At 52.6% G+C, this 23,711-nt stretch overlaps 1 protein-coding gene across 3 annotated transcripts in view; it reads left to right on the forward strand.

Moving 5' to 3' along the window:
• Positions 1-1,725: 1,725 nt before the first annotated feature.
• Positions 1,726-23,711, forward strand: part of ADAR (adenosine deaminase RNA specific) — a 28,369-nt gene continuing 6,383 nt past the window's right edge. The window contains exons 1-10 of one of the 3 annotated variants that reach the window (XM_054010366.1): positions 1,726-1,854; positions 11,562-12,928; positions 17,536-17,722; positions 18,345-18,502; positions 18,961-19,102; positions 19,259-19,476; positions 19,688-19,844; positions 20,895-21,066; positions 21,710-21,803; positions 23,564-23,692. In XM_054010366.1, the coding sequence (XP_053866341.1) occupies positions 12,201-12,928; positions 17,536-17,722; positions 18,345-18,502; positions 18,961-19,102; positions 19,259-19,476; positions 19,688-19,844; positions 20,895-21,066; positions 21,710-21,803; positions 23,564-23,692 (1,985 nt within the window). In that variant the 5' untranslated portion in view covers positions 1,726-1,854; positions 11,562-12,200. Of the gene's footprint in view, positions 1,855-5,475; positions 5,530-8,909; positions 9,520-11,357; positions 12,929-17,535; positions 17,723-18,344; positions 18,503-18,960; positions 19,103-19,258; positions 19,477-19,687; positions 19,845-20,894; positions 21,067-21,709; positions 21,804-23,563; positions 23,693-23,711 lie in introns of those variants that run through there. The other 2 variants (XM_054010364.1, XM_054010365.1) reach the window with 2 other exon arrangements.

Consider the following 23,711-nt stretch of genomic DNA (forward strand, 5'->3'; position numbering starts at 1 on the left):
CGAGGAGAAGGGGAGTACCCCCCGGGGGGGGGCTGTTGAGGGGGTCCCCGAGGGGGAGGGGAGTACCCCGGGGGGGGCTGTTGGGGGGTCCCCGAGGGGGAGGGGAGTATCCCGGGGGGTGGGGGCTGTTGGGGGGGTCCCCGAGGGGGAGGGGAGTACCCCGGGGGGGTGGGGGCTGTTGGGGGGACCCGAGGGGGAGGGGAGTACCCCGGGGGGGGGCTGTTGGGGGGTCCCCGAGGGGGAGGGGAGTACCCGGGGGGGGTGGGGGCTGTTGGGGGGGTCCCCGAGGAGAAGGGGAGTACCCCCCGGGGGGGGGGCTGTTGAGGGGGTCCCGAGGGGGAGGGGAGTACCCCGGGGGGTGGGGGCTGTTGGGGGGGTCCCCGAGGAGAAGGGGAGTACCCCCCGGGGGGGGGCTGTTGAGGGGGTCCCCGAGGGGAGGGGAGTACCCCGGGGGGGGCTGTTGGGGGGGTCCCCGAGGGGAGGGGAGTATCCCGGGGGGTGGGGGCTGTTGGGGGGGTCCCCGAGGGGGAGGGGAGTACCCCGGGGGGGGCTGTTGGGGGGGTCCCCGAGGGGGAGGGGAGTACCCCGGGGGGGTGGGGGCTGTTGGGGGGGTCCCGAGGGGGAGGGGAGTACCCCGGGGGGGTGGGGGCTGTTGGGGGGGACCCCGAGGGGGAGGGGAGTACCCCGGGGGGGGGGCTGTTGGGGGGTCCCGAGGGGGAGGGGAGTACCCCGGGGGGGTGGGGGCTGTTGGGGGGGTCCCCGAGGAGAAGGGGAGTACCCCCCGGGGGGGGGGCTGTTGAGGGGGTCCCCGAGGGGGAGGGGAGTACCCCGGGGGGGGCTGTTGGGGGGGTCCCCGAGGGGGAGGGGAGTACCCCGGGGGGGGCTGTTGGGGGGTCCCCGAGGGGGAGGGGAGTTACCCCGGGGGGGGGGCTGTTGAGGGGGGTCCCCGAGGGGGAGGGGAGTACCCCGGGGGGGGGGCTGTTGAGGGGGTCCCCGAGGGGGAGGGGAGTACCCCGGGGGGTGGGGGCTGTTGGGGGGACCCCGAGGGGGAGGGGAGTACCCCGGGGGGGTGGGGGCTGTTGGGGGGGTCCCCGAGGGGGAGGGGAGTACCCCCCGGGGGGGGGGCTGTTGGGGGGGGTCCCCGAGGAGAAGGGGAGTACCCCCCGGGGGGGGGGCTGTTGAGGGGGGTCCCCGAGGGGGAGGGGAGTACCCCGGGGGGGGCTGTTGAGGGGGTCCCCGAGGGGGAGGGGAGACCCGGGGGGGGCTGTTGGGGGGGTCCCCGAGGGGAGGGGAGTACCCGGGGGGGTGGGGGCTGTTGGGGGGTCCCCGAGAGAAGGGGAGTACCCCCCGGGGGGGGGCTGTTGGGGGGGTCCCCGAGGGGGAGGGAGTACCCCGGGGGGGTGGGGGCTGTTGGGGGGGTCCCCGAGGGGGAGGGGAGTATCCCGGGGGGGTGGGGGCTGTTGGGGGGGTCCCCGAGGGGGAGGGGAGTATCCGGGGGGGGTGGGGCTGTTGGGGGGGTCCCCGAGGGGAGGGGAGTACCCCGGGGGGGGCTGTTGGGGGGGTCCCCGAGGGGAGGGGAGTACCCCGGGGGGGTCCCTGAGGGGCAGAGGCGCGGCCGGGCCAGCCCAGCCCCTGGCGGATCACCTGGTGCATGTGGAGTCACGTGGTCCGCCCCTGCTCCCGCCCCTCGCGCCTCGTCGCGCCGTGACGCCATCACCCCGCGCCAGGCACCGCGGCGCTGAGGAGAGCGGGGTCTCCGGAGGGGGAGGGGAAGCAGGCGCAGCGCGAGCCCCGGCGGGCAGCGGCCTCCTCAGCCACTCGGCTCCCGAGTCCCGGGACGGAAGCGGCGCAGCGGTGAGAGGCGGGGGCCGGGGCCGGGCCGGGGGCGGGGGGGGGCGAGACCCGGCGGGGAGAGAGAGAGAGAGAGACGCGGGAAGCGCCTCGGGGCAGCGCGTGCGCAGTGGGGGCTGCGTGGAGGTGGGGGGCGGCGCATGCGCGGTGTGGCCAGTGGTCCTGGTTCTCCCTCAGCCCGGCCCGCGCCTCACGCGCCCCCTGCTGCCGGCCGGCAGCGCTGTCCCCGCCCCCCGCCTGCACTGCTCCGGCCTTCCCCGCCTCGGTGCGTTCTCCCGGGCACTCCTCGGGTACCGTTACCGGGCCTCCCGCTGCTCGGCCTGAGAAAACCTAGACGGGTATCAGGTGTCCGAGGGGACAGTAGCCGGGATAGCCCGGAGCTGTGAAAAGCCACAGCGGGTCCCGTGGGAGCATAAACTTTCCTGGGTCAGAACCTGACTTGCATCTGGAGAAGTGAGGTTCTCACCCACGGAAGCTTATGCTCCACTACTTCTGCTGGTCTCAAAGGTGCCGCAGGACCCGCTGTCGCTTTTGAAAATGATATTGTGAGATGTCCGAGTCAGATGCTGCCTAGTTCCGAGTGCCGAAATGGGCATTCACCCACTTATGCTCCAACACATCTGTTAGTTTTAAAGGTGCCGCAGGACCCTCTGTCGCTTTTTACAGCTCCTGACTAACACGGCCACCCCTCTGATACTAGTTCAGAGTGTGACTGGTTTCAGAGTAACCTACCAGGCAGCCCTAAATGTTCGACTGCCGCACAAAATGTTATAGTAACTTTTAGGGGGAGAAGAGGCCTGTCTGCTGTCAGGATGACTGCCTGAGCTGCCGTCTCTGTTGTGTAGTCCCTTTTTACACAGTGTACGAGGATGCTTTTCAGGGAGACTGAGAGGGAGGAAGTGACTTTTATTGTCTCAAAGGTCCCAGCATCTAGAAAGGACGGATGGAAGGCTAGCGATTTTTTCTGTCGGGGGTATACAAGTGAACTTAGCAGGCAAGGGCATTAGTGGATCTTTTGCTTGGTTGGGGTAGAAAGGAAGGCCTGGAGTTCAAAGCCTTGGAGGAGAGTTTGATTGATCAGATGGGAGCAGATGATGTGGTCCATCTTCCTGAATGTACATAACCGTTTTGATTTGTTTGGCAATATTTTTGGTTTCATTAATGTAATAGACCTATAACTTATGAATGCTGACAGAGTAGGGGGGACCTAAAAAGAGCTTTGGGGCAGAAGTATTGAACACTGATAGCTCTCACTGACTTTGACTGCTGATGTTAGATGCTCAGCATATCTGGTTGTCATGGAGATCCAGGGCCTGATTTTTAGTGTTACAAAGGTCAGGTAAACGTACATACCCAATTTTACACTATTTTGTTTCATGATATAGCACATTCCTAGGTGAGCAGTAACCTCCCGGGAAATGTGCTGCCTATGATATCTCATTGTTCAGATATTTATGTGTAATGGAAGCTCGTAGACATCAACACACTTATTTTGATCTGAAAAGACTGGGCGATACTGTCACTTTCTACTTGATGTGGAAGCTTTCAGGAAGCAAGCACAGTGTTTGGCTGGGAAACCAGGACCTCTCTCTTCCAGTGGATTTAGGAGACACAGATTAGCTAAATGTTACCTGTTGCAATGGAATATGGTCCTTTTAAAGTTCAGATTTTTTGTTTGTTTTTAAACTACAAAATGAACAGATGGTGGCAGTATAGGACTGATTATATAGCCCTTTTAAAAGGGCTAAAACGTTTTTCCTATCTAGATAGTGTTGTGGCCTCTATCACTCTCATGTTTGTGAGACACTCAGATACTGAAGAATTCTCCTCACAACACCTTTGTGAGTCAGCAAAGCATTACTATCCTCAGTAATGATGGCTGGTCTGAAAGACATAAGAGTTCTTTGGTGAATCCATTCGCTTCAGTAGCAAATGTGCATGAAGGCAGTTTGTAATTAAAGGTTTCAGAGTAACAGCCGTGTTAGTCTGTATCCGCAAAAAGAAGAACAGGAGTACTTGTGGCACCTTAGAGACTAACAAACTATCATATGCATCCGAAGAAGTGGGCTGTAGTCCACGAAAGCTTATGCTCTAATAAATTTGTTAGTCTCTAAGGTGCCACAAGTACTCCTGTTCTTCTTTTTGTAATTAAAGAGGAACAGATCTGCTCATAGTGGAAATAATCAGATATTGACTCCTTTCGAGGCTGAATATAGATTATATGTTGATTGAGGCCTAGATCAGCAGTTATTTCCAAGGCTAGTAAATGTTGGTCACCACAAATAGAAGTCGTATGTAGTATTATACACTGCAAATAATCTCCCTGGCCACTCGATTACAGACCTAAAAGTCGCAATATTACAACAAAAAAACTTCAAAAACAGACTCCAATGAGAGACTGCTTAATTGGAATTAATTTTCAAATTGGACACCATTAAATTAGGCTTGAACAAAGACTGGGAGTGGATGGGCCATTACACAAAGTAAAACTATTTCCCCATGCTTATTTCCCCCTCCCCTACCTCCCCAGTTCCTCACATCTCCTTGTTAGTTGCTGGAAATGGGCCATTTTTCATTACCACTACAAACAGTTTTTTCTCTCCTGCTGATAATAGCTCACCTTAACTGATCACTCTCCTTATAGTAACCCCATTGTTTCATGGTGTGTGTGTGTGTATAGATCTTCCTACTGTATTTTCCACTACATCCATCTGATGAAGTGGGCTGTAGCCCACGAAAGCTTATGCTGAAATAAATGTGTTAGTCTCTAAGGAGCCACAAGTACTCCTGTTCTTTTTGCCGATACAGACTAACACAGCTGCTACTCTGAAACCTGCACATAATTTGTTACTCATGTAACTTGATCATTCTTAAATTACTGGATACGTAGAACAAAACACAGTGGGCTTGCTAAAATACATCGCTGATATATTGAGCACTGGCGCTCAGCGGGTCAGAGAACATGCGACAGGAAAACTGCTGCACTGACCCAGGGCTGGTGGTGGGACTGGGGGAAGACGAGATGTGTCTTGAGAGTTTGTCCATCTCTAACTTCTCTATTATGTGCAGCTGATTTGTGGTAACTAAGACATCTGTAGTGTTACTTGCCTCCCAGGCTCCACCCCTTTGGTGAAAAACTGGAGCTGCCGGACACATGATTGAAGGGGGAGTAAAAGCAAACTGGGAAAACAAAATCGAATTTGAACCACAGCTGTGGGAGGCTGAGCTGGACACAGAAGGGGATTTATTCCCGCGTGTTACATGGGTTTAGAAACAGTCCGGGGCTGGGACAGTGAAGTCTGCGGGCACTTCTGCATTGTCCCTTTCTTTAGTCAGAGCCGTAGCCAGCAGCTTTGAGGTTTGTTTCTCCCGGGATCAGCTGAAGAAATCGTTTGGTCAGCGAGGATGACGTTTTGGTCTGGACTCAAAGGGGCTTTCCCCCAAGCGGTGTGAACAGAGGAGCGCTATCGCGGGAGGGGACCTTAGTGCGGGGAGCGTCTGACCCTCACGTCCCCCCGCGTCTCTCCTCGTGCGTGGGGGAAAGTCCCGCGGGCTCCCACGTGGCTCCGCTCCTCGCGTGGGGGTGGGGGGGGGTCGCGTGCATTGCGCGTCATCACTCCTGGCCGGGCGCCCTCCGCACAATAGAGGCGGCTTCGCTGGCGGCGGCGGCCGAGGGGGGTAAGGAGGCCGCGGGGGGGGGGCGGGGCGGGAGCCAAGCGCCTCTGGTCCCATTGTAACCCCAGGCTCCGCAGGGGGGCATTGGAGCCCCGCCCCCCTGTTCATTCCCCCCCCCGCCCCGGTGCATGGTACCCCCCGCCCCCTGTTCATCTCCCCCCCCCCCCCGCCCCGGTGCATGGTACCCCCAGCCCCCCCGTTCATTCTCCCCCCCTCGCCCCGGTGCATGGTACCCCCCGCCCCCCTGTTCATTCTCCCCCCCCCCCCCCCGCCCCGGTGCATGGTACCCCCCGCCCCCCTGTTCATTCTCCCCCCCCCCCCGCCCCGGTGCATGGTACCCCCCGCCCCCCTGTTCATTCTTCCCCCCCCCCCGCCCCGGTGCATGGTACCCCCCGCCCCCCTGTTCATCCCCCCCCACACCCCGGTGCATGGTACCCCCCCGCCCCCCCGTTCATTCTTCCCCCCCTCCCCCCCGGCCCCGGTGCATGGCATCTCCCTCTTGCTCATCCCCCCCCCCCCCCCTCCGGCCCCGGTGCATGGCATCCCCCCCTTGCTCATTCTCCCCCCAGTCCTGGTGCATGGCACCCCTCCCCCTGCCTTGCACCCCACCGGGACCTGAGGGAGCCCGGATATACTTACCTGTGAGGGAAGGCGCATGTTCCTGGGTTTTCACACACGCAGTGGGGCGCACAGATCAGTAGAAGTGGGGCAGATACATTTACTGCCACTGGGGTGCACCTAAAGTAGCAGGTCAAGTCGTTAAGAATGGTGTTGTGGGACCAAGGCTGGGAAAAGGCTTTGATTTGAAGACGTTCATGCTCTTTCCTTATGAACTGCCCCTATGAGGAACTGCCACGTGACCACATTCATTCACTAGCACATCCTCCGTCGGCACCAAACACAGCAGCTCAGAGACGGGATGATGCAGGAGAGAGGAACAGTTCCCCCAGGTTGCTGAGGGACTAGAATGATGTGCACTTGAGCAGATGGCAGGTTAGCGATTGGCTGGGCCAGCTGTCACAAAGGAGTGGAGTGGAGGTAGATGGAGAGCCCTAGACATCCTCATTCCACTGTGAAAGAGAGAGCCCCCTTCCTAATCCAGAGAGGGAAATGTAGCTACTTTCCACCCCAAGAGTAATTTATAAATCTCTGTTGCAAGACTTCATGTTTTCACTTAGTTCCTTAACACAAGAACAAGGAGAAATTCAATGCAATTTAAAAAGGCACGTGCCTTACAACTGGTAAAAGAACATTTTTTTTACATCAATAATAAATTGCAGAACTTGCTGGGACAATATTAATTCAGATAGTTTAGCAGGATTAAAACAGGATTAGATGTTTCTATGAATATCAAACACTTAACATTACACTAGCTAAGATCTTGCTTCAGAGCATGAACTGTGGTCAGGATGAAATTTCAACCCTTGTTTAACTGAGAAGGTTTACTGAGAGCAGGGTTAGGCAGCTGTCACGTAGGATATAAAACCGATGGACCGCTGATCTGGTGTGACAGTTCCTATGTGCCTGCCATCTCTCAAGAATTTAGAAGAGCAAATCATCTGCCAGCCTGTGTGCTTGCTAGAGGGAGGAAGAAGGAATAAATTGTAAAGGGAAAATAAAGTTCACTCTTCTGCACCCCACAGTTGCCAGTAGGGCAGTGGTCCCCAAACTTTTTACCTCTTATCCCCCCTTGCCCCGATGCACCCCACCCGGGCTCTGGGAGAGGCATGCAGATGGGTAAGGGGGCCAGGGCGGGATGGGGGCCAAGGCTGGCAACCAGTGCCCCAGGCAGAGGGCCAGCCGCCACGTCCGGAAGCGGAGACCTGGGAGCGGGGCCGGCAGCTGGTGCCCCGGGTGAGGGGCCGCGGCTGGCCCAGGAGCGGAGCTGGGTGGCGCTTCCTCCCCGGCCCCAGCCGCACCCCCTCGGAACATTCCTCTGCACCCCCGACAGTAGTATCTAGGGGCCTCAGTTGAGATCAGAGCCTTGTGCAGACACTGCATACAGATAGTAAGAGACAGTCCCTGCCCCAGACGGTCCAAACAGACAAGACAAAGCGTGTGGGCAAGGGGAGAAAGGAGGCACAGGCAGGGGAAGTGACTTGTCCAGGGTCACACAGCAGGTCATTGGTTCTTAGAATCATAGAATATCAGGGTTGGAAGGGACCTCAGGAGGTCATCTAGTCCAACCCGCTGCTCAAAGCAGGACCAATCCCCAGACCCTTAAATGGCCCCCTCAAGGATTGAACTCTCAACCCTGGGTTCTCTTGACTCACAGCCCAGTGCTCTGTCCACTTGATCCATCGCCTCCCCAAAGGAAAGGCTGGCAGAATCCCAGGCTCTTGAAATTGCTGACAATCCAGGCTAAGCGTCAGGGACAAGTTTATAGTGACGAATGCAAGTAGTGGACATAGAGCGTATCCATCAGACGTGCTGCCGGGCTGAACGGGTAGACATGCCCTTAAAAACTACCAGTGTCATTTACGCTCTTGACGCTCATTATCTTCAAAGCATTGTACAAACAATCGATCATGAATTCTCACAACACTCCAGTCAGCCAGGGGAGTCGTGTAACCCTTTTATACAGCCAGGGAATCAAGCTCTGAGCCCTTCTCTCCACTACAAATTACTTGGGTATAATTTATGATGCTCAGGGATGTGAATAATCAACACCCCTGAGCACCATAAGTTACACCAACCGAAGCGCCGATGTAGACTGTGCTGTGTCGACGGGAGAGCTTCTCCTGCCAACGCCTCTCGCAGAGGCAGGCGATATTAAGCCGACGGCAGTTTAGAGCGTCTTCACCAGAAGTGCTGCAGCAGCGCCGTTGTAAATGATGTCATGTTGACATAGCCTGAGAGAAGCAATTTCCTCAAGGCTACAGAGGAAGTCTGAGGGGTTCAACCCCGAGCATCCCTGCCAGGCTCTAGTAAGCTTCAGGAGCCACAAGTGTGTGTCCTGGGAATGGAGAGAGGAATGTTCTCAGTAATAGGATTTATGGCTTTAAATTCCTGCAAAACAAAATCTTCCACCAAAGAGCCCTTTTCAAGTCTCATTCCTGCCTCCCCCGCTGCTGCCACTTGGAAGCGCAGTGGAGAGAGAAATGCACACCCTTCCTTCTAACGAGGGAAACTAGAACCACCTGTCCTGAGGGCCAGTTCCCAGAGGGGTAGCTGTGTTAGTATGTATCCACAAAAACTAACAAAGAAATCTGTTAGTTTTTAAGGTGCCACCGGACTCCTCGCTGTTTTTGCGTAGTCCAGTTTGGTAAAAAGTTTGTAAGCCACTGTTTAAACCAGAGCCAGCTGCAGCAGGAGATGGGTAGAAGGGGGTGTATGTGTGGGCACTGCATGAAAGGGTTCCCTTTCTTTCCTGGAGGGATCCTGGAACAGACCCGCCCTGGTGAAACAGAACACCAGGCAAAACAGAGAAGTGAGAGTTAGCTGGGAGAAAATGAAACCGAAACTTAACTTGGAGCCATTTTAAGTTGATCGAGTGGATGATTACATTGTTAGCTCCCTGCTGGGCAGAGGGGAAGGGGTGACTAGCCTGTTTCTGTTGTTTGTAAAAAGTACCGAGGTACCGAACTTTTCTGTATCTAGGAGCCATTTGTGAGCTCTGTCTTCAGCTGTTCGGCTGGCACGGGGAAGAGCTGCTCCCGTTGGTGTTTCAGTTGCTTTCAGCCTCTCCTAGCAGTGTGAGTCTGTGGTTAGAGAGATGCGGTGGAGGAGGCCATAGATATCTTTTGTTGGACCAACTTCTGTTGGGGGGGAGAGAGAAGCTTTTGAGTTACACAGATCCCTTCTTCAGGTCTGGGAAAGGCAGTAAGAGTGTCACAGCTAGGTACAAGATCGGACAGATAGTTTAGCATAAGTAATTAGCACTATTCTAAGGGACCATTCGAGGTGAAGTGGCGATAGGTTACAGCTTAGGAACAGTTCTTTACCTTCTGATCAATTAAATGAATTGTACTTGTCAGCTTGGGCAAAAACAAGGTAAGAGCAACTTCTAAACCCTCCCTTCCTCCTCCAGGTGTGTTGTGTGTTCTAAGAATTTCTTTTTAAACTTGACCAGTGGACCAGCTCTATGTGACCTGGTAACTAATAGGACTGTGATGGCAGGAAAAGGGATACAGGTCTGTCTCATCTTATGCGGGGTTCCGTTCCGCGGTTCGCACGTAAAGCGAAAACCGCGTATAGTCAAAATTACATTGAGTTCAATGGCAGGTGGAATCGCCCGCACAACAGGTACAATATTAAAATTGTTATTTTGGGGGGGGGGGGGGGGGTTGTTTTGTTTTTTTGCTGACCGCATAAAGCTGAAATCGCCCATGTTAAATGCACGTAAGATGCGACAGACCTGTACTCACTACCCTCTGCTAACAAGAAGGAGATGTAGCGTTCCTACCTGCATCACATGGTATCAGTATGGGTTGAACCAGGGAAAAATGCAAGCGGAGGCTGTTTGTCACACTGTTTAATGCGAGTGAAATTTCAAATGGCCTTAGAACGTTTTTGGCCATGTCTATACTAGCACTTATGTCAACAATGTCACTCAGGGGTGTGGAAAAAAAACACCCCTGAACAACATAAGTTTTGCCGTCATAAGCAGTCGTGTGGACAGTGCTGTCGCCCCACCACTGGTTGAGCTGTTTTTATTATGTCCACGGGAGAGCTCGCTCTTTGTATCAGTACAGCTGTGCCACTGTAAGCTTGTAGGTGTAGACCTGGCCTTTGATTCTGCACGAAAAGGCTGACGCTAAGTGGCATGGCTGGTGTCTGGGGTACTCTTCAGCTGAGTCCTTTTGCCAGCATTTACTGCTTAGCTCACTTGCAGTGTCCTGTGTTTTTTCTCCCTATTTTTAAGATGATGTAATTATCGATCACTTACATCCCCCACGTGGTCGCTTTCTGTGTCTGGCTGTAAAGAATCCGTTATTGTCCTGCACAGATTCCCTTATAAAGATCTGGGGCATAAATGTTCTGTTGAGGATATGGTTTCTGTCACTTTATATTCACATTCGGCTGCTGGCACGCTTGAGTAGGACTAGAGCATCCCAGTCAATAGTGGTGGCTATCTTTTTTCTTTCATTTTAAAAAATCAAGTGCATCATTGGTTCCAGCCTGACCACTCAGACCAAAATTCATTTGTAATCAGATGATGGTGCCACGTTTGTGACTGGTGTGAGCTGGATCTGAACTGCAGCCCTAAAAGGCTCTGCATCCTATTACCAATCTTCTACGCTATCTGGTTCCCATGTATCTTATCTCTTTAAAGCATCGTGAAATGAGAGAATTAGCTGTATAGGTCACTCTCCATCAAGGGAGGAAGGGATGTTCTTGTGGACTGAGCCACAAGTTAGATGCTCTGCAGACTCACTGTGTGATGCTTGGCAAGCCACTTGACCTCTCTGGGCCTTAGTTTTCCCATATGTGAAATGGGAGAATTGTGCTTGGAAAGTGCGCTGAGATCCTTAGATGTCGGGCACGATGGTAGGGCAAAATATGATCATGATTGATCCAGCCTGAAATACCCAACAACCAGTGAGGGGTGCTGAGTCTTAAGAATTAAGTTGTTTCTCATTGTTGGGCTCATTCAGAATTCCTTTCAGGTCACTTTTGTGTTTGGGGCAGGGGCTTGGGCAAACACGTTGTCCGTTTCATTTACCTGGCATGCATGAGTAGCATAGCGACAGGGCTTGTAGGCTGTAGGCAAGGTTAGCCAAGAAGATGGTTATACATTGTCTTGGAGTGGAGAGGCTGGTCATACTGTAGCTCTGGACTCCTCTGGGAGTGTAATTGAGTTTTGAACCCTTGTTCTTTCCTTTTGGCAGGCCTCTGTGCAGCAATTGTGCGAGTGGAAAGCGAACCACAGCTGCCTCTCTTCTGGTGTGCAAGAGCCCCGATTCACACTTGCATTCCAGCAGCACGCTATGAACACAGGTTTTGGTCGAGGCAAAGGCTCTTATCAAACACACCCAAAACATAGCTACTGCAGTCCTAATCCAGCCTTTTTTAACAACTCTCTCATCCCACAGGGAAATAATCGCGACAGATTCAGAAACCAGCAGGTACAGTTCCTATTGGGACAAATCACTGAAGCTCCCCTGTACCCATTTTGGGAACAGAGGCCACAAGTAGAGCAACACATCAGGGGTCCGCGAGCTGCTGTACCAATTCCTAGAGGGAGTGGGCACAACAGCTGGGGCACAGCTGGGAGATTTAGGCCCCCCTATATCAGTCAGCAAACGCAAAGTTTACCGTCTTATTCCCCAACTCAGTACAACTACAGAAAATCAGAAAGGGAATTTGACCATTTCAACCTGAGTTTCCAGAGACTGACTGTTGCTGGGCAAAACAGGGAGCAAGAAATTTTGACAATTTTAGGGCAGCTCAGGCAGGGGGAGTCCTGTACAGGTCGTGAACTCGCCCATAAACTTAAAACCCGAAAGAAAGAAGTCAATCATTATCTGTACAAACTTCTCCAGGAAGGTAAATTGCATAAAGAAGGAGAGACCCCCCCCTTCTGGCGGATTGCGGACAAATCTGGCTCTGTAGGGGCAGTGTGCGAAGGAAGTGCCACCACCGACGGGAGTCGTTGCAAAGACACAGCTTCTGAGAGTCAAGAAAAGGAAAGCCCCACTGTCGGCTCAGAAGACAGTACCGAGTCTCCCATCATGGCTGAAGTCAAGGAGAAAATCTGTAACTATTTGTTCAATGTCACAGACTCCACAGCATACAACCTTGCAAAAAACATTGGTTTTTCAAAGGCCAAGGATGTTAACACCACTCTCAGTGCCCTGGAAAAACTGGGAGAAGTCCACAAGGAGAACACAAACCCCCCAAAATGGTCCCTCACTGAAAAGAAACGGGAGCGGATGCAGATCAAGTTAAAAGCCAATGAAGTAACGGAAATGGCACCTCCCGCCCCAGAGCCAGAGTTTCCAGCTGCCTGCCTAGAGCCGGATCCGCAGGAGAGTGTGTTGCCCCTCACAGAGGTAAAGATGGAAGAAGAAGAAAACGTAAAGAATGGACAGCAAGCCCCTGAGCAAACCGAACAGACTGACGCCAGTGCCCCTGACCCAGGCCTGCGGGCCCGGAAGCCCAGATACCGCTTCATGAACTATGACAACTCTGAAAATGGCAAGTGGGCCACCGATGACATTCCAGATGACTTGAATGCCATCAATAAGCAGGCGGATGAGTTGAGATGCATCATGGAATCCCCCTCATCTCCTAGCTACGCTGCCCAGTTTGATACGGCTTTCCAGTGTACGCCCTTAGAAAAGCTGATTGCCTGTCAGGAGAAGAATCCGGTCAGCGGCCTCATCGAATATAGCCAGTACACTTACCAGCGCTGTGAATTTGCCCTTTTGGAGCAGAGCGGACCCTCGCATGAACCACGGTAAGAAAGAGAATATGGGTTTCCTTTGCTGTTCTTTTCTGATTAAAGAGATGTACATAAGCTAGATTATGATTTAATTGGTATCACAGAGACTTGGTGGGATGAGTCTCATGATTGGAATATTGATGTAGAGGGGCATAGCTTGTTCAGAAAGGACAGGCAGGGAGAAAAGGGAGGAGGGGGTTACCTTATACATAAAGAATATAGACACTTGTTCTGAGATCCAGAAGGAGGTGGGAGGTAGACCAGTCGAGAGTCTCTGAGTAAAGATAAAAGGGTTAAAAAATAAGGGTGATGTCTTAGGTCTGCTATGGACCACCCAATCAGGAGCGGAGGTAGATGAGGTATTTCTACAGCAAATAACAGAAATATCTAAAACATAGGACCTAGTAGTAATGAGGGACTTTAACTAGGCAGACATCTGTTAAATGTAATATGGCAAAACACAAAATTTCCAATACGTTCTTGGAGACAACATTTTGTTCCAGAAAGGGAGGAAGTAACCAGGGGGAACCCATTTTAGACTGGATTCTGACCAACAGAGAGGAATTGGTAGTGAATCTGAAGGTGAAAGACAGTGATTGTGAAATAATAGATTTCATGAGTCTAGGGAAAGGAAGGAGTGAAAGCAGCAGAATAAGGCTACTGGACTTCCAAAAAGCCGACTTTAACAAACTCAGAGACCTGGTAGGTAAAGTCCCATGGGAAGAAAATCTAAGGGAAAAAGGAGTTCAGGAGAGCTGGCAATTCCTTAAGGAAACAATATTAAAGGCACCACTGCAAACTATTCCAATGCAAAGAAAAGATAAGAAGAATAGTAGAAGGTCAACATGACTCCATCAGGAGCTCTTTAATGACCTGGAAATAAAAAGGGAATCCTACAGAAAGTGGAAACATGGTCACATTGATAAGGAGGAGTACAAAAGAACAGCACAAGTGTGTAGGGACAAAATCAGAAAGGCGAAGGCACAAAATGAGTTCCACCTGACAAGAGACATAAAAGGCAATAAGAAGCGGTTCTTTAAATACATTAGGAGCAAGCGAAAGATGAAGGAAAGTGTAGGTCCTCTACTTGGGTAAGGAGAGCTAATAACTGATGACATCAAGAAAGCTGAGGCGCTTTGTGCCTATTTTGCTTCAGTCTTCACTAAAAAGGTTAATTATGACCAGATACTCAACACAAATAATATTAACAACTGGGGGAAGGAATGCAAGTCAAAATAGGGAAAGAACAGGTTAAAGAGTATTTGGATAAGTTAGATGTATTCACATTGTCAGGGCCTGATCAAACTCATCTTAGGGTAATTAAGGAACTAGCTGAAGCAATATAATAATTAGCAATTATTTTGGGGAACTCCTGGAGGATGTGAGATGGGAAAAGTAATACCTTGCTTTAAAAAGGGAAGACGGAGGATGTGGAGAATAATAAGACCAGTCAGCCTAACTTCAGTCCCTGGAAAGATACTGGAGCAAATGATTAAACAATCCGTTTGGAAGCACCTGGAGGATAACAGGGTTCTAAGGAATAGTCAGCATGGATTTGTCGAGAACAAATTATGCTAAACCAACTTAATTTCCTTCTTTGACAGGGTTACTGGCCTAGTGGATGGGGGGGAAGCAGTAGACTTGATATACCTTGTTTTTAGTCAGACTTTTGACACAGTCCCTCATGACAGTCTCATAAGCAGACTAGGAAAATGTGGTCTAGATGACATTACTATAAAGTGGGTGCATAGCTGTTTGAAAGACTGTACTCAAAGAGTCGTTATCAGTGGTTTACTGTCAAATTGGGAGGACATATCCAGGGGGGTTCTGCACTGGTCAGTCCTGGGTCTGATACTAGTCAATATTTTCATTAATGACTTGGATAATGGAGCGGAGAGCATGCTTATCAAATTCACAGATGGCTCCAAGCTGGGAGGGGTTACAAGCACTTTGGAGGGTGGGATTAGAATTCAAAATGACCTTGACAAATTGGAGAATTGCTCTGAATTCAACAAGATGAAATTCAAGTAAGACGAAGTGTCAAGTACTTCACTTAGGAAGGAAAAATCAAATACACAACTGTGAAATGGGGAATAACTGTGTGAGTGGTTGTATTGCTAGAAAGGATCTGGGGGTTCTAGTGGATCACAAACTGAATATGACTCATCGGTGGGATGCAGCTGCAAAACGGCTAATATGGTTCTGGGGTGCATGAACAGGCGTATGGTACGTAAGACGCAGGAGTTGATTGTCCCGCTCTACTTGGCACTGGTGAGGCCCTAGGTGGAGTCCTGTGTCCAGTTTTGGGCACCACGATTTAAGAAAGATGGGGGGAAATTGGAGAGAATCCAGAGGAGAGCCACAAAAATTATCAAAGGTTAAAAAAACTGGGCATGTTCAGTCTTGAGAAAAGAAGACGGCCGGGGGACTCGTAACACATTGGAAGGTTGTTAAGGGCCTATAATGAGGATGGTGATCAGTTGTTCTCCATGTCCACTGAAGGGAAGACAAGAAGTAATAGGCTTCAAGGGAGACTTAGGTTAGATATTAGGAAAATCTTTCTAACTCTAAGGGGAGTTAAGCTCTGGAATAGGCTTCAAGGGAGGCCAGGGAAGTTTCCCCATCATTGGAAACTTTTCAAAACAAATTGGACCAACCCCTGTCAGGGATGGTCTAGGTTTACTTGGCCCTGCCACAGAGCAGGGGGCTGGACTTGATGACTTCTCAAGGTCCCTTTCAGCCCCACATTTCTGTGATTCTGTTTGGCCTCAATTAACTTCCGATCTAATTGCCTCATCCTAGATTTGCAGGGCCAGTGCGTCAATACTTGCTGTGCTTCCTCCTGTGGTAACCAGTCTAATCACCCGCAAGGTTCGTGTGCCTCACCCAAAGGACTCAAGGTCCCTTAACTAAAACAGGGAAAACCATTCACCAAAACAACCAGCTCTTTCCCTCAGAAACCCCATAGTCACCAGTGAGCAGGACAGAAAGGAACACACAGTGCTGTCCTTCCTGGTGTTTTACAGGGCTGAATGGTTCAGCTGGAAAGGAAACCGAAAGCAGCTGAGTCTGAAGGGCCCGATTCTGCTCTCGCTTACTCAGGTGCAACTCCCACTGACTCTAGAGTTGCCTCTAGAAGGACTGGACGAAGAGTAAAATGAGGGGAAGTCGGTAAAGGCAGGGGAAATAGAGGAAAATAACCTCTAGAGCAGGGGTTCTCAAACTATTGTACTGGTGACCTCTTTCCCATAGCAAGCCTCAGTGCAACCCCCCTTATCAATTAAAAACACTTGTTTCTATATTTAACCCCATTATAAATGCTGGAGGCAAAGAGGAGCTCGGGGTGGAGGCTGACATCTCTTCCCCCCCCCCATGTAATAACCTTACGACCCCCTGAGGGGTCCCGACCCCCAGTTTGAGAACCCCTGGTCTAGAGAGAGAGTTCCCCCTGAATAGGGATGAACAGATGCTGATGTCTCTGTCCAGGAGTGGGAAATCCTCCGCAGCAACTTGCTGGGGGGAGGGGGAGAAATGTCCTCCAGGTTTCCTATGGTTTCATGCCCTTGGGTCTTTTTTCTGATCCCAACACCCTTTGCACTGCTGGCATTTAACCTCAGGGAACCCCTTGTTAGCAGCTCTGCAGCTTGTCACTAGCTGCAAGCGTCTCATGGGTGTGGCAGTTCGGAGCATCCCGTCTGCATGAGCAAAGGCGTAGCACGTCACTTGCAGTCCCAGAATGGGATTTTTTTCTGGGCTTTTACGGTTAGTCTGTTGAGGATTCTTTTTGATATTGTGGCCATTCCTGGGCACTGATGTGACCGTGAAAGGCACCGTTTATGCCACACTGGAATATGTCAATAGGCCCACTAGACAGGAAAATCGGCCTACTTTCCGAAGACAAAATCCAAGCTTTCTCTTTAGGGAAAGGTCTGAACGGAGTTAGCCCCAACGGCTTGTCTTTAGATCCAGTTCAACCTGCTTTTTCCTGAGAGGAGTCCGCCTCTGCAAAAAGTTGGGTGCCAGAAAGGAATCTAGCTGGCGTAAGCTGTCATTGGGGTCTGCCCCGAGAGAGAGGCAGGCACATCTGTCAAAGCCAAAAGATTTAAACGAGGAAGTGCCTGGCAAAGATGCTGTGCAGAGAGTTGGCAGGCAGGTCAGATCCTGTCTGAGGGACAAACTGACCCAAAGTGACTAGGCACAGATGTGACGACTGGCTTTCAACCTTTCTTTCCCCCGTGCCGGAGACTGTCTTGGATTTGCACTCTGTGCGATGAGAACAGCCAATGAGTTAATGACTCATGCGGCCTCTGGTGCCTCTGGACCAAGGAGACTCATTCTGCAGCATTAGGGCTAAACTCATTGGGGTCTCTGCCGCCACATCTGCTGTGGAAGGCTGTGTAAACTTCTAAATGAAGCCTCTGACGGCCTGCACCAAAGTCAGATTGCATCTTCAGTGTGTCTGGCCCTTCTGCAGCCGTGGCTTGTTTGCTTCTGCACCACGGGGACCAGCAGCTCCATCCCACTAGAGTTCCGAGAGCTATGCTAGAGGCGTAGTGCAGGAGGGGCAGGCTGGTATCTGAGTGACCGGTCACATGTTTGTCCTTGTCTCTTCCTCTACAAAGATTTAAGTTCCAGGCCGTGATAAACGGGCGCCGGTTCCCACCAGCGGAAGCAGGTAGCAAAAAACTGGCCAAGCAGGAGGCAGCTGCCAACGCCATGAAAATCCTGATGCGCGAAGCTGAGACCGAAGGGGAGGATGGCATGGAAGGGGAGGAATCGTTCATCCCAGACAGCTCCGAAGCAGAGTTGGTGAGTCCCATGCTGTTTGTTCTGGGCGACATGCAAGCTGAAATCCGTGCCTTGATGCCCGTGTTCTTAGCCCCTCTCTCCCGAAAGAGCTGTCCTCTGCTGCTGAGAGTTTCCATTCACGGATGCAGCGCGAAGCAGACAGTGTTTGGGACAGGCTGGCCCAGCACTAGCTGTCAGGGGAGGGTGATGTAAAGGAGCTAGAGATTGTCCCTTTCCAAAAGGAAATGTGGTTCCAAATTGTGTGTGGGGAAACTGTTTCAAGCCTGTAGGAGGGCACGCCGCCTTTCTCTTTCTGGAATTAGCACGCTCAGGTGCTATTTGGGTATTGCCCAGAATGGCCGGAACGTTCCACAAAAGGCCCCACGCTTCTCTTGCTTGTCGCAAAAGTGGCTTCTTATGAGTATACAAAGGGGTGCGGAAGCAGAACCCCAGATGTGAAGCTGCCGTGCTCTCGATGCAGTGTGGTGCTCGTTCTCTTGGCCGGGTTGGCTTTGTCCTGTAGTGAGCATCTCTGAGTTGACAGAAGGTTGCAGCCGCTGGGATAGTGCCTGACAACAGCAACCTGTGGGTGGGAGCTTGGCTGAGATCTGTGCTTTAGTCGCCTCTGCGTTTCTCGCCGTAGCCTGCACGCCCAGAACCAGAGCCTCCATCTGCAGCGGCACAGCTAAACTTGTCTTCCGGGAAGAACCCCATCAGCATATTAATGGAATATGGACAGAAATCAGGGAGCACATGTGAATTCCAGCTGCTGTCTCAGGAGGGACCACCCCATGACCCCAAGTATGGCACATCATGTTAATTGGGGGGGTGGGGGGAGTAGGGATTCTTCTCTTTTTTTTCCTCTCCAATCAGAGGAACCAGCCATGTTGCCCCATCTGTCCGGGTTCCCATACACTTCACTGTTGTTTGAGTGCTCCTCTTGCTCGGGGACGACTGGACCTGGCTCCCCCGAGGCCCTGTGCGCCCCAGAAAGAGGTCAAGGAATGCCTTCCTCTGGGAGGCTGGGCGTCTCCAACCCAAGGACAGGTTCAGAGCTCAGGGGCCAGTCCTGAATACCATGCATGGCAGTGCCACGCCAGTGCTTTTGGAGCATCCAGTCATCCTGATGCTCTTAAACTGCTGATAACCTGGAAATGTTCCTTGTGCATCTTTAGCCCGACTTGAACTGGGAGTTGGTGCAAAGAACAGACTGAAGCGGCTGGGTTTAACATTCTTCTCATGGTGTAACATCCTGCCAGGTTCAAATACTGCGTGAAGGTGGGTGAGCAGACATTCCCCGCGGTGATAGCCAACAGCAAGAAGGGAGCAAAGCAGATGGCAGCTGAGGTTGCTGTGAAGATCCTCCGTGGGGAGGCTGGGGGGCAGTTCTTCCCAGAACAGGTAGAGACACCCTTGCACCCTTTACTCCTCCCTCCAGCAGGATTTTGTCCCGGGCGGGTCAGCCGGCAGTAGCCCAGGCTGACTGTGTGCAGTTCCCCTGCTGTAGTACGTACTCCTAACTCCTTAACTGGCTCCTCTTGTCTAACTCTTCTGCAGCCCTCCGTAGAGGTCCCAAGCGAGCCCACCCTGGAGCCGCCTGTTGCCCAGCCCCTGAATCCGGATGAGTCAAAGGCAGCAAAAGCCAAGGGCATCGGGGAGCTGATCAAATACCTCAATGCCAATCCCGTCAGTGGCCTGCTGGAATACGCCCGTTCCAACGGGTTTGCAGCAGAGTTCAAAATGATCGATCAGACGGGACCGCCTCACGATCCGAAGTAAGTGGCTGTGAATGTCCATGACAAAACTGGCACTGTCTGGCCGCCCTGAAGTGGGCGCAGACTCCTGCCTAGCATAGCAAATTCCTGGTGAATTTGAGCTAGCCACTGTCAGAGCATCATCTGCCACGCTACAGTTGGCAGGTACAAATAAAAACCACTTGGTTTTCAACATTGCTCTCCCAGTGACATGCTGCTGCTGCCTCTGTAGGTTTGTCTACCAGGCCAAGGTGGGAGGCCGCTGGTTCCCAGCCGTGACTGCACACAACAAAAAGCAAGGCAAGCAGGAAGCGGCCGACGCAGCACTCAGAGTCCTGATTGGGGAAACGGAGAAGGCTGAGCGCACCGAAGGACTGAGCATCGCAGAGGTAAGTTCTCTCTCCCGAGCTAGGCTGTCACTTGTCCTGCTGTTCAGTCTGCTGGGAGCGCTGTCCCAGAGCTACGCCCTGCTGATCAGTGACTTGTAAAGGTAGAGCCAAGCTGGGTCTGTTGTCCATTCCTGGCATGTGCTAGAGCTGCTCCCGGTGGGACACGCACCTACTCTGACCCTGCCTCCTGCCAGCCTCTGGTGCTGGACTGAGCGAGCCCCAAACTCTGATCCATGAGCAGCTGAAGCATGGTCCTGTGGGTGAGAGCAAGAGCATACAGTGGGATTCCGCATTCCAAGTTCAGTCATTCTGACGCCGCCTTGTGGCACCTTCAGATATCGCACGGCAGCTCCAAAGGTGCTGTGAACAAAGCTCTAATTGTGGCAGGATTGCTGTCCCAGTTCTGTGCCATTCTGAGTCCTGCTTTGAGCTCTGCGATCTCTAAGATGTGTGTTCCCTGCTGCAGTGCTGATCCTGGCAGATGAGATCTTGCCTAGTAAAAGTGGATTCAGAGCAGGGCCAGAGAAGGCAGCCAGGTGCGCACCATACACTCTCCCCGCAAGCACCCAGAGGAAGAATTCCTTAGGCACTAGTGATAGAGAAGTCCTACTAGCTAAGTCCCAGGGAGCTGGGGCAGAATTGTTTCTTACTGTTCGGTTTTAAATGTTCTCAGTGATATGGGTTTCCGCTCCTTCCCTGGGGAGACTGTTTCTCACCCCAGCGCACCTCGCTGTCCAGAAGCAAGACTATCCACTGATGTGTGTCTCAGAGCTGAGCGTGGGTACAGCAGAGTTCTCGAAAGAGGTGTCCCCTCTACGCCGTGGTAATCTCTGCGTTTGCAGTCCAAAACTGCATTGGCCTTTTGTGCCCATGGCAAACTCACCTCTATCTACTCACCTGCTCTTTCCCTTGGCATTTGTGTGCTCTGGATTCTATCCTCCCACTGAATAGCCGTCTTTCTGATTGGCTTCCTTCTTGGATCTTTATTTACGTAAATGAATGACCTGCCTGTGATCTCTTAGCAATGCTGGTGTTGTGTCCCCCTTCCAGCTCCCTGTGAGCGGCAGTACCCTGCATGATCAGATAGCTATGCTCAGCCACCAGCGCTTCAATGCCCTCACTGCTCGCATCCAGCACAGCCTGCTCGGACGGAAGATCCTGGCTGCAATCATCATGAGGCGAGGAGAAGAGGGCCTGGGAGTTGTGGTCAGCATTGGCACGGGTATGAGCCACTACTTCCAGCATGCATTGAACTCGGACTCCCTAGCTAGATACATTTCTTACTCGAAGTAGGCACTGGCCAGTCCTATGGGCTCCTTCAGGGAGAGTGGGACACGCTCCCCTCTCAGCATCCTACAGGGTTAAAGAATGGTCCCAGGGTTCACACTGGTCACCAGTGATTTAGTTACAAAAGGAGAAAACAAAGTGAACGTGCCTTCAGCTCTATCGCTCGTAATCTTTGCTTGCACTGCTACACACTAGCCTGTGCATCAGAGCATGGATTTTCCCTCCTGGTGTCAAACAGCACAAAGTCCTATGGCTTCCCTCAGCTTTAGATTTCTAAATCCCCCTCTCCTTAGGTGGCTGGCACTGCTTTGCCTCTCCTCAGAGGATGGGCAAATGAGGCCTCCAGGTTTGAAGGGACACAGGGTAGATCTAGATTTGTGCTGCTCATAAAAAGAGGCAAGTGATTTGTGTGTGGAGTAGAATTCTGTCCTGTTCATGTCTAACGGATAATGATCCCGGTAACTGGGGCCGTGGTGGTCAGGAGCCCGGAGCAGTAAGGCTTGGTGAGATCAAACACTGCCTTTTCAGAGGAGCCTGTGCGTTGGCATTGTGAGACTTTTCCCTCCCTCCCCCTCTAGGTAATCGCTGCGTGAAGGGGGAGGAGCTGAGCCTGAAGGGCGAGACTGTGAATGACTGCCATGCAGAAATCATTTCCCGACGAGGCTTCGTGAGGTGAGGGACGGGGGAATCTTTGTTCTCTGTTTGGAGGGAGTCTCGGGAGAAAGGCACGAAAGGGAACACCCAGCTGCTCTTATTTCCCGGGACCTCTGCCTCGCAGGCAGACCCCTCTCCAGGAGCACAGCCAGTGTCAGTTTCTGCAGAGAACACTCTGGTGCGTAGGAGCTGTGGTTGCCAACACTTGCTCTTTATCTATCTGGCTGTGAAGCACAGGGACACTGTGTTTTACAAGGAAGGGTTGTGTGTGACTGTTGCCCACATTACTGCCATGTTGGCAATGTGTCAGGACCCCCGGGCGGTACTTCCCGTCCCTAGGAGGGATTGGATTGCAGCCACACTCATGTGCAATACAACGGAGAGCCAGGCAGAATGCCATGCACCATCTCACCCACGCACAGCGCTGCTCCGCCCAAGGTGGATAGAGCCTTGTGCGCATATACATTTTTATATTTATATGTGGTACCGCCGCGCTGGGGGAGCTGCTGGTGCGGGGCGCTGACTCCTGGCAACGGCGGCCCCACATTCTGCTCCTTTCGCCGCTGCGGTTCCGCAGATACCGATTTATGTCCGCAGATATCCATTTGTAGCCACGCAGGGCTCTAAAGATGGAGCACTGTCTTCTGAGTCAGAGCATCTCTTCAGATCCAACCTCCACGCTTGGGCACTTCCAGTTCGAATTGCATCATCAAACCTTATCCGTGCAATCTTGCCATAGGGGGTAACAAACCCAGCCCAGTCTGCAGGGCAAGGCTTCCCCAAGCTAAGTCCCACAACCCCGATTGCTCGCTCCTCCCTTATGCATTTAGCATTGCACCTTATAAATAGCGAGAGAGAGAATCTGGACTAGTTCCAGTCCTTATCTGTACCCCGTCCAGCCGTTCAAAACAACACCAGCCCCTCCCTGACAGCCTGCACCTGTGTCTGTGCTGGTCACTACACTTGGTGTGTTCCTCCACCCCGGGACGATGGGAGCAGGTCCCCAGCCGATCGGTGAGTTAGAGCAACCGTGTGCCTGTGATCTGCAGCTTTCTTAGTGATTTGTCCTTCCCATGAGTCCCTGGGGCTGTGGTGGACAGGCTGTTCTGCCAGCTCGGGTCCGGCACAGGCCATTCAAGGTGAGAGCAGGGGGACGTGTTTCAAGCTGAACTTTGCCTTGCTGTACAAGGCTGGGACGGTCTCGACGCAGACTTTGCTTTAAGCACCTCTGTGAAGCTGCAGTTTCCCATTAGTCCTTGACAGTGTGTAAGAAACCTCAAGGTTTCCCCTGCGCTTGGACCAAAGTAGCTATAAAAGGGCCAGTGGTCGTACAGCCGCAGGACTGGTTTACAAATGATACTGCCAGCGCTCAGCCCTCCCTGGGACTGTGTCATCTTAAGTGAACTTTGTGCTGAGGAAAGCTGCTAGCGTGGCAGTCTTGGCGTTGTCTTCCCCGCAGGATGAGTACATGCAAGCAGCAACCGGGTAAGCGTCCCGTACTCTCCTACAAGTATCCCTCTCCACTGACCTGCCAGGATTTTGATCTCTGTTACCTGGTCAGCCCTTGGCTTCTGGGCTGAAACCTCTCCTGGGTTTTCCGCCCTCATGCGCCCAAACCGACAGACACAGCTAACCACATCACGTGTTTCACTGAAGCTCTTTTCCACCTTCAACAGAGACAGCAGTTGGGGCACTGCCTGTCCTGGTCACGTGTGGGGTTGGGGTGGTTCTGATCTCTGGAACGAGGCCATCCTCTGACCCAGCGTGTTTGTTTCCAGGTTTCTCTACAGCGAGCTGATGAAGTACAATCCCGCCGATCCCTCCTCCACAGAACAGAGCATATTTGAGTCAGCAGGAGAAAACAGGCTCAAAATAAAAGACGACGTTACCTTTCACCTCTACGTCAGGTCTGCACGGCGCAGAGCG

The sequence above is a fragment of the Malaclemys terrapin genome, chromosome 21, assembly GCF_027887155.1.
Source record: "Malaclemys terrapin pileata isolate rMalTer1 chromosome 21, rMalTer1.hap1, whole genome shotgun sequence".
Classification (NCBI taxonomy): Eukaryota; Metazoa; Chordata; order Testudines; family Emydidae; genus Malaclemys; species Malaclemys terrapin.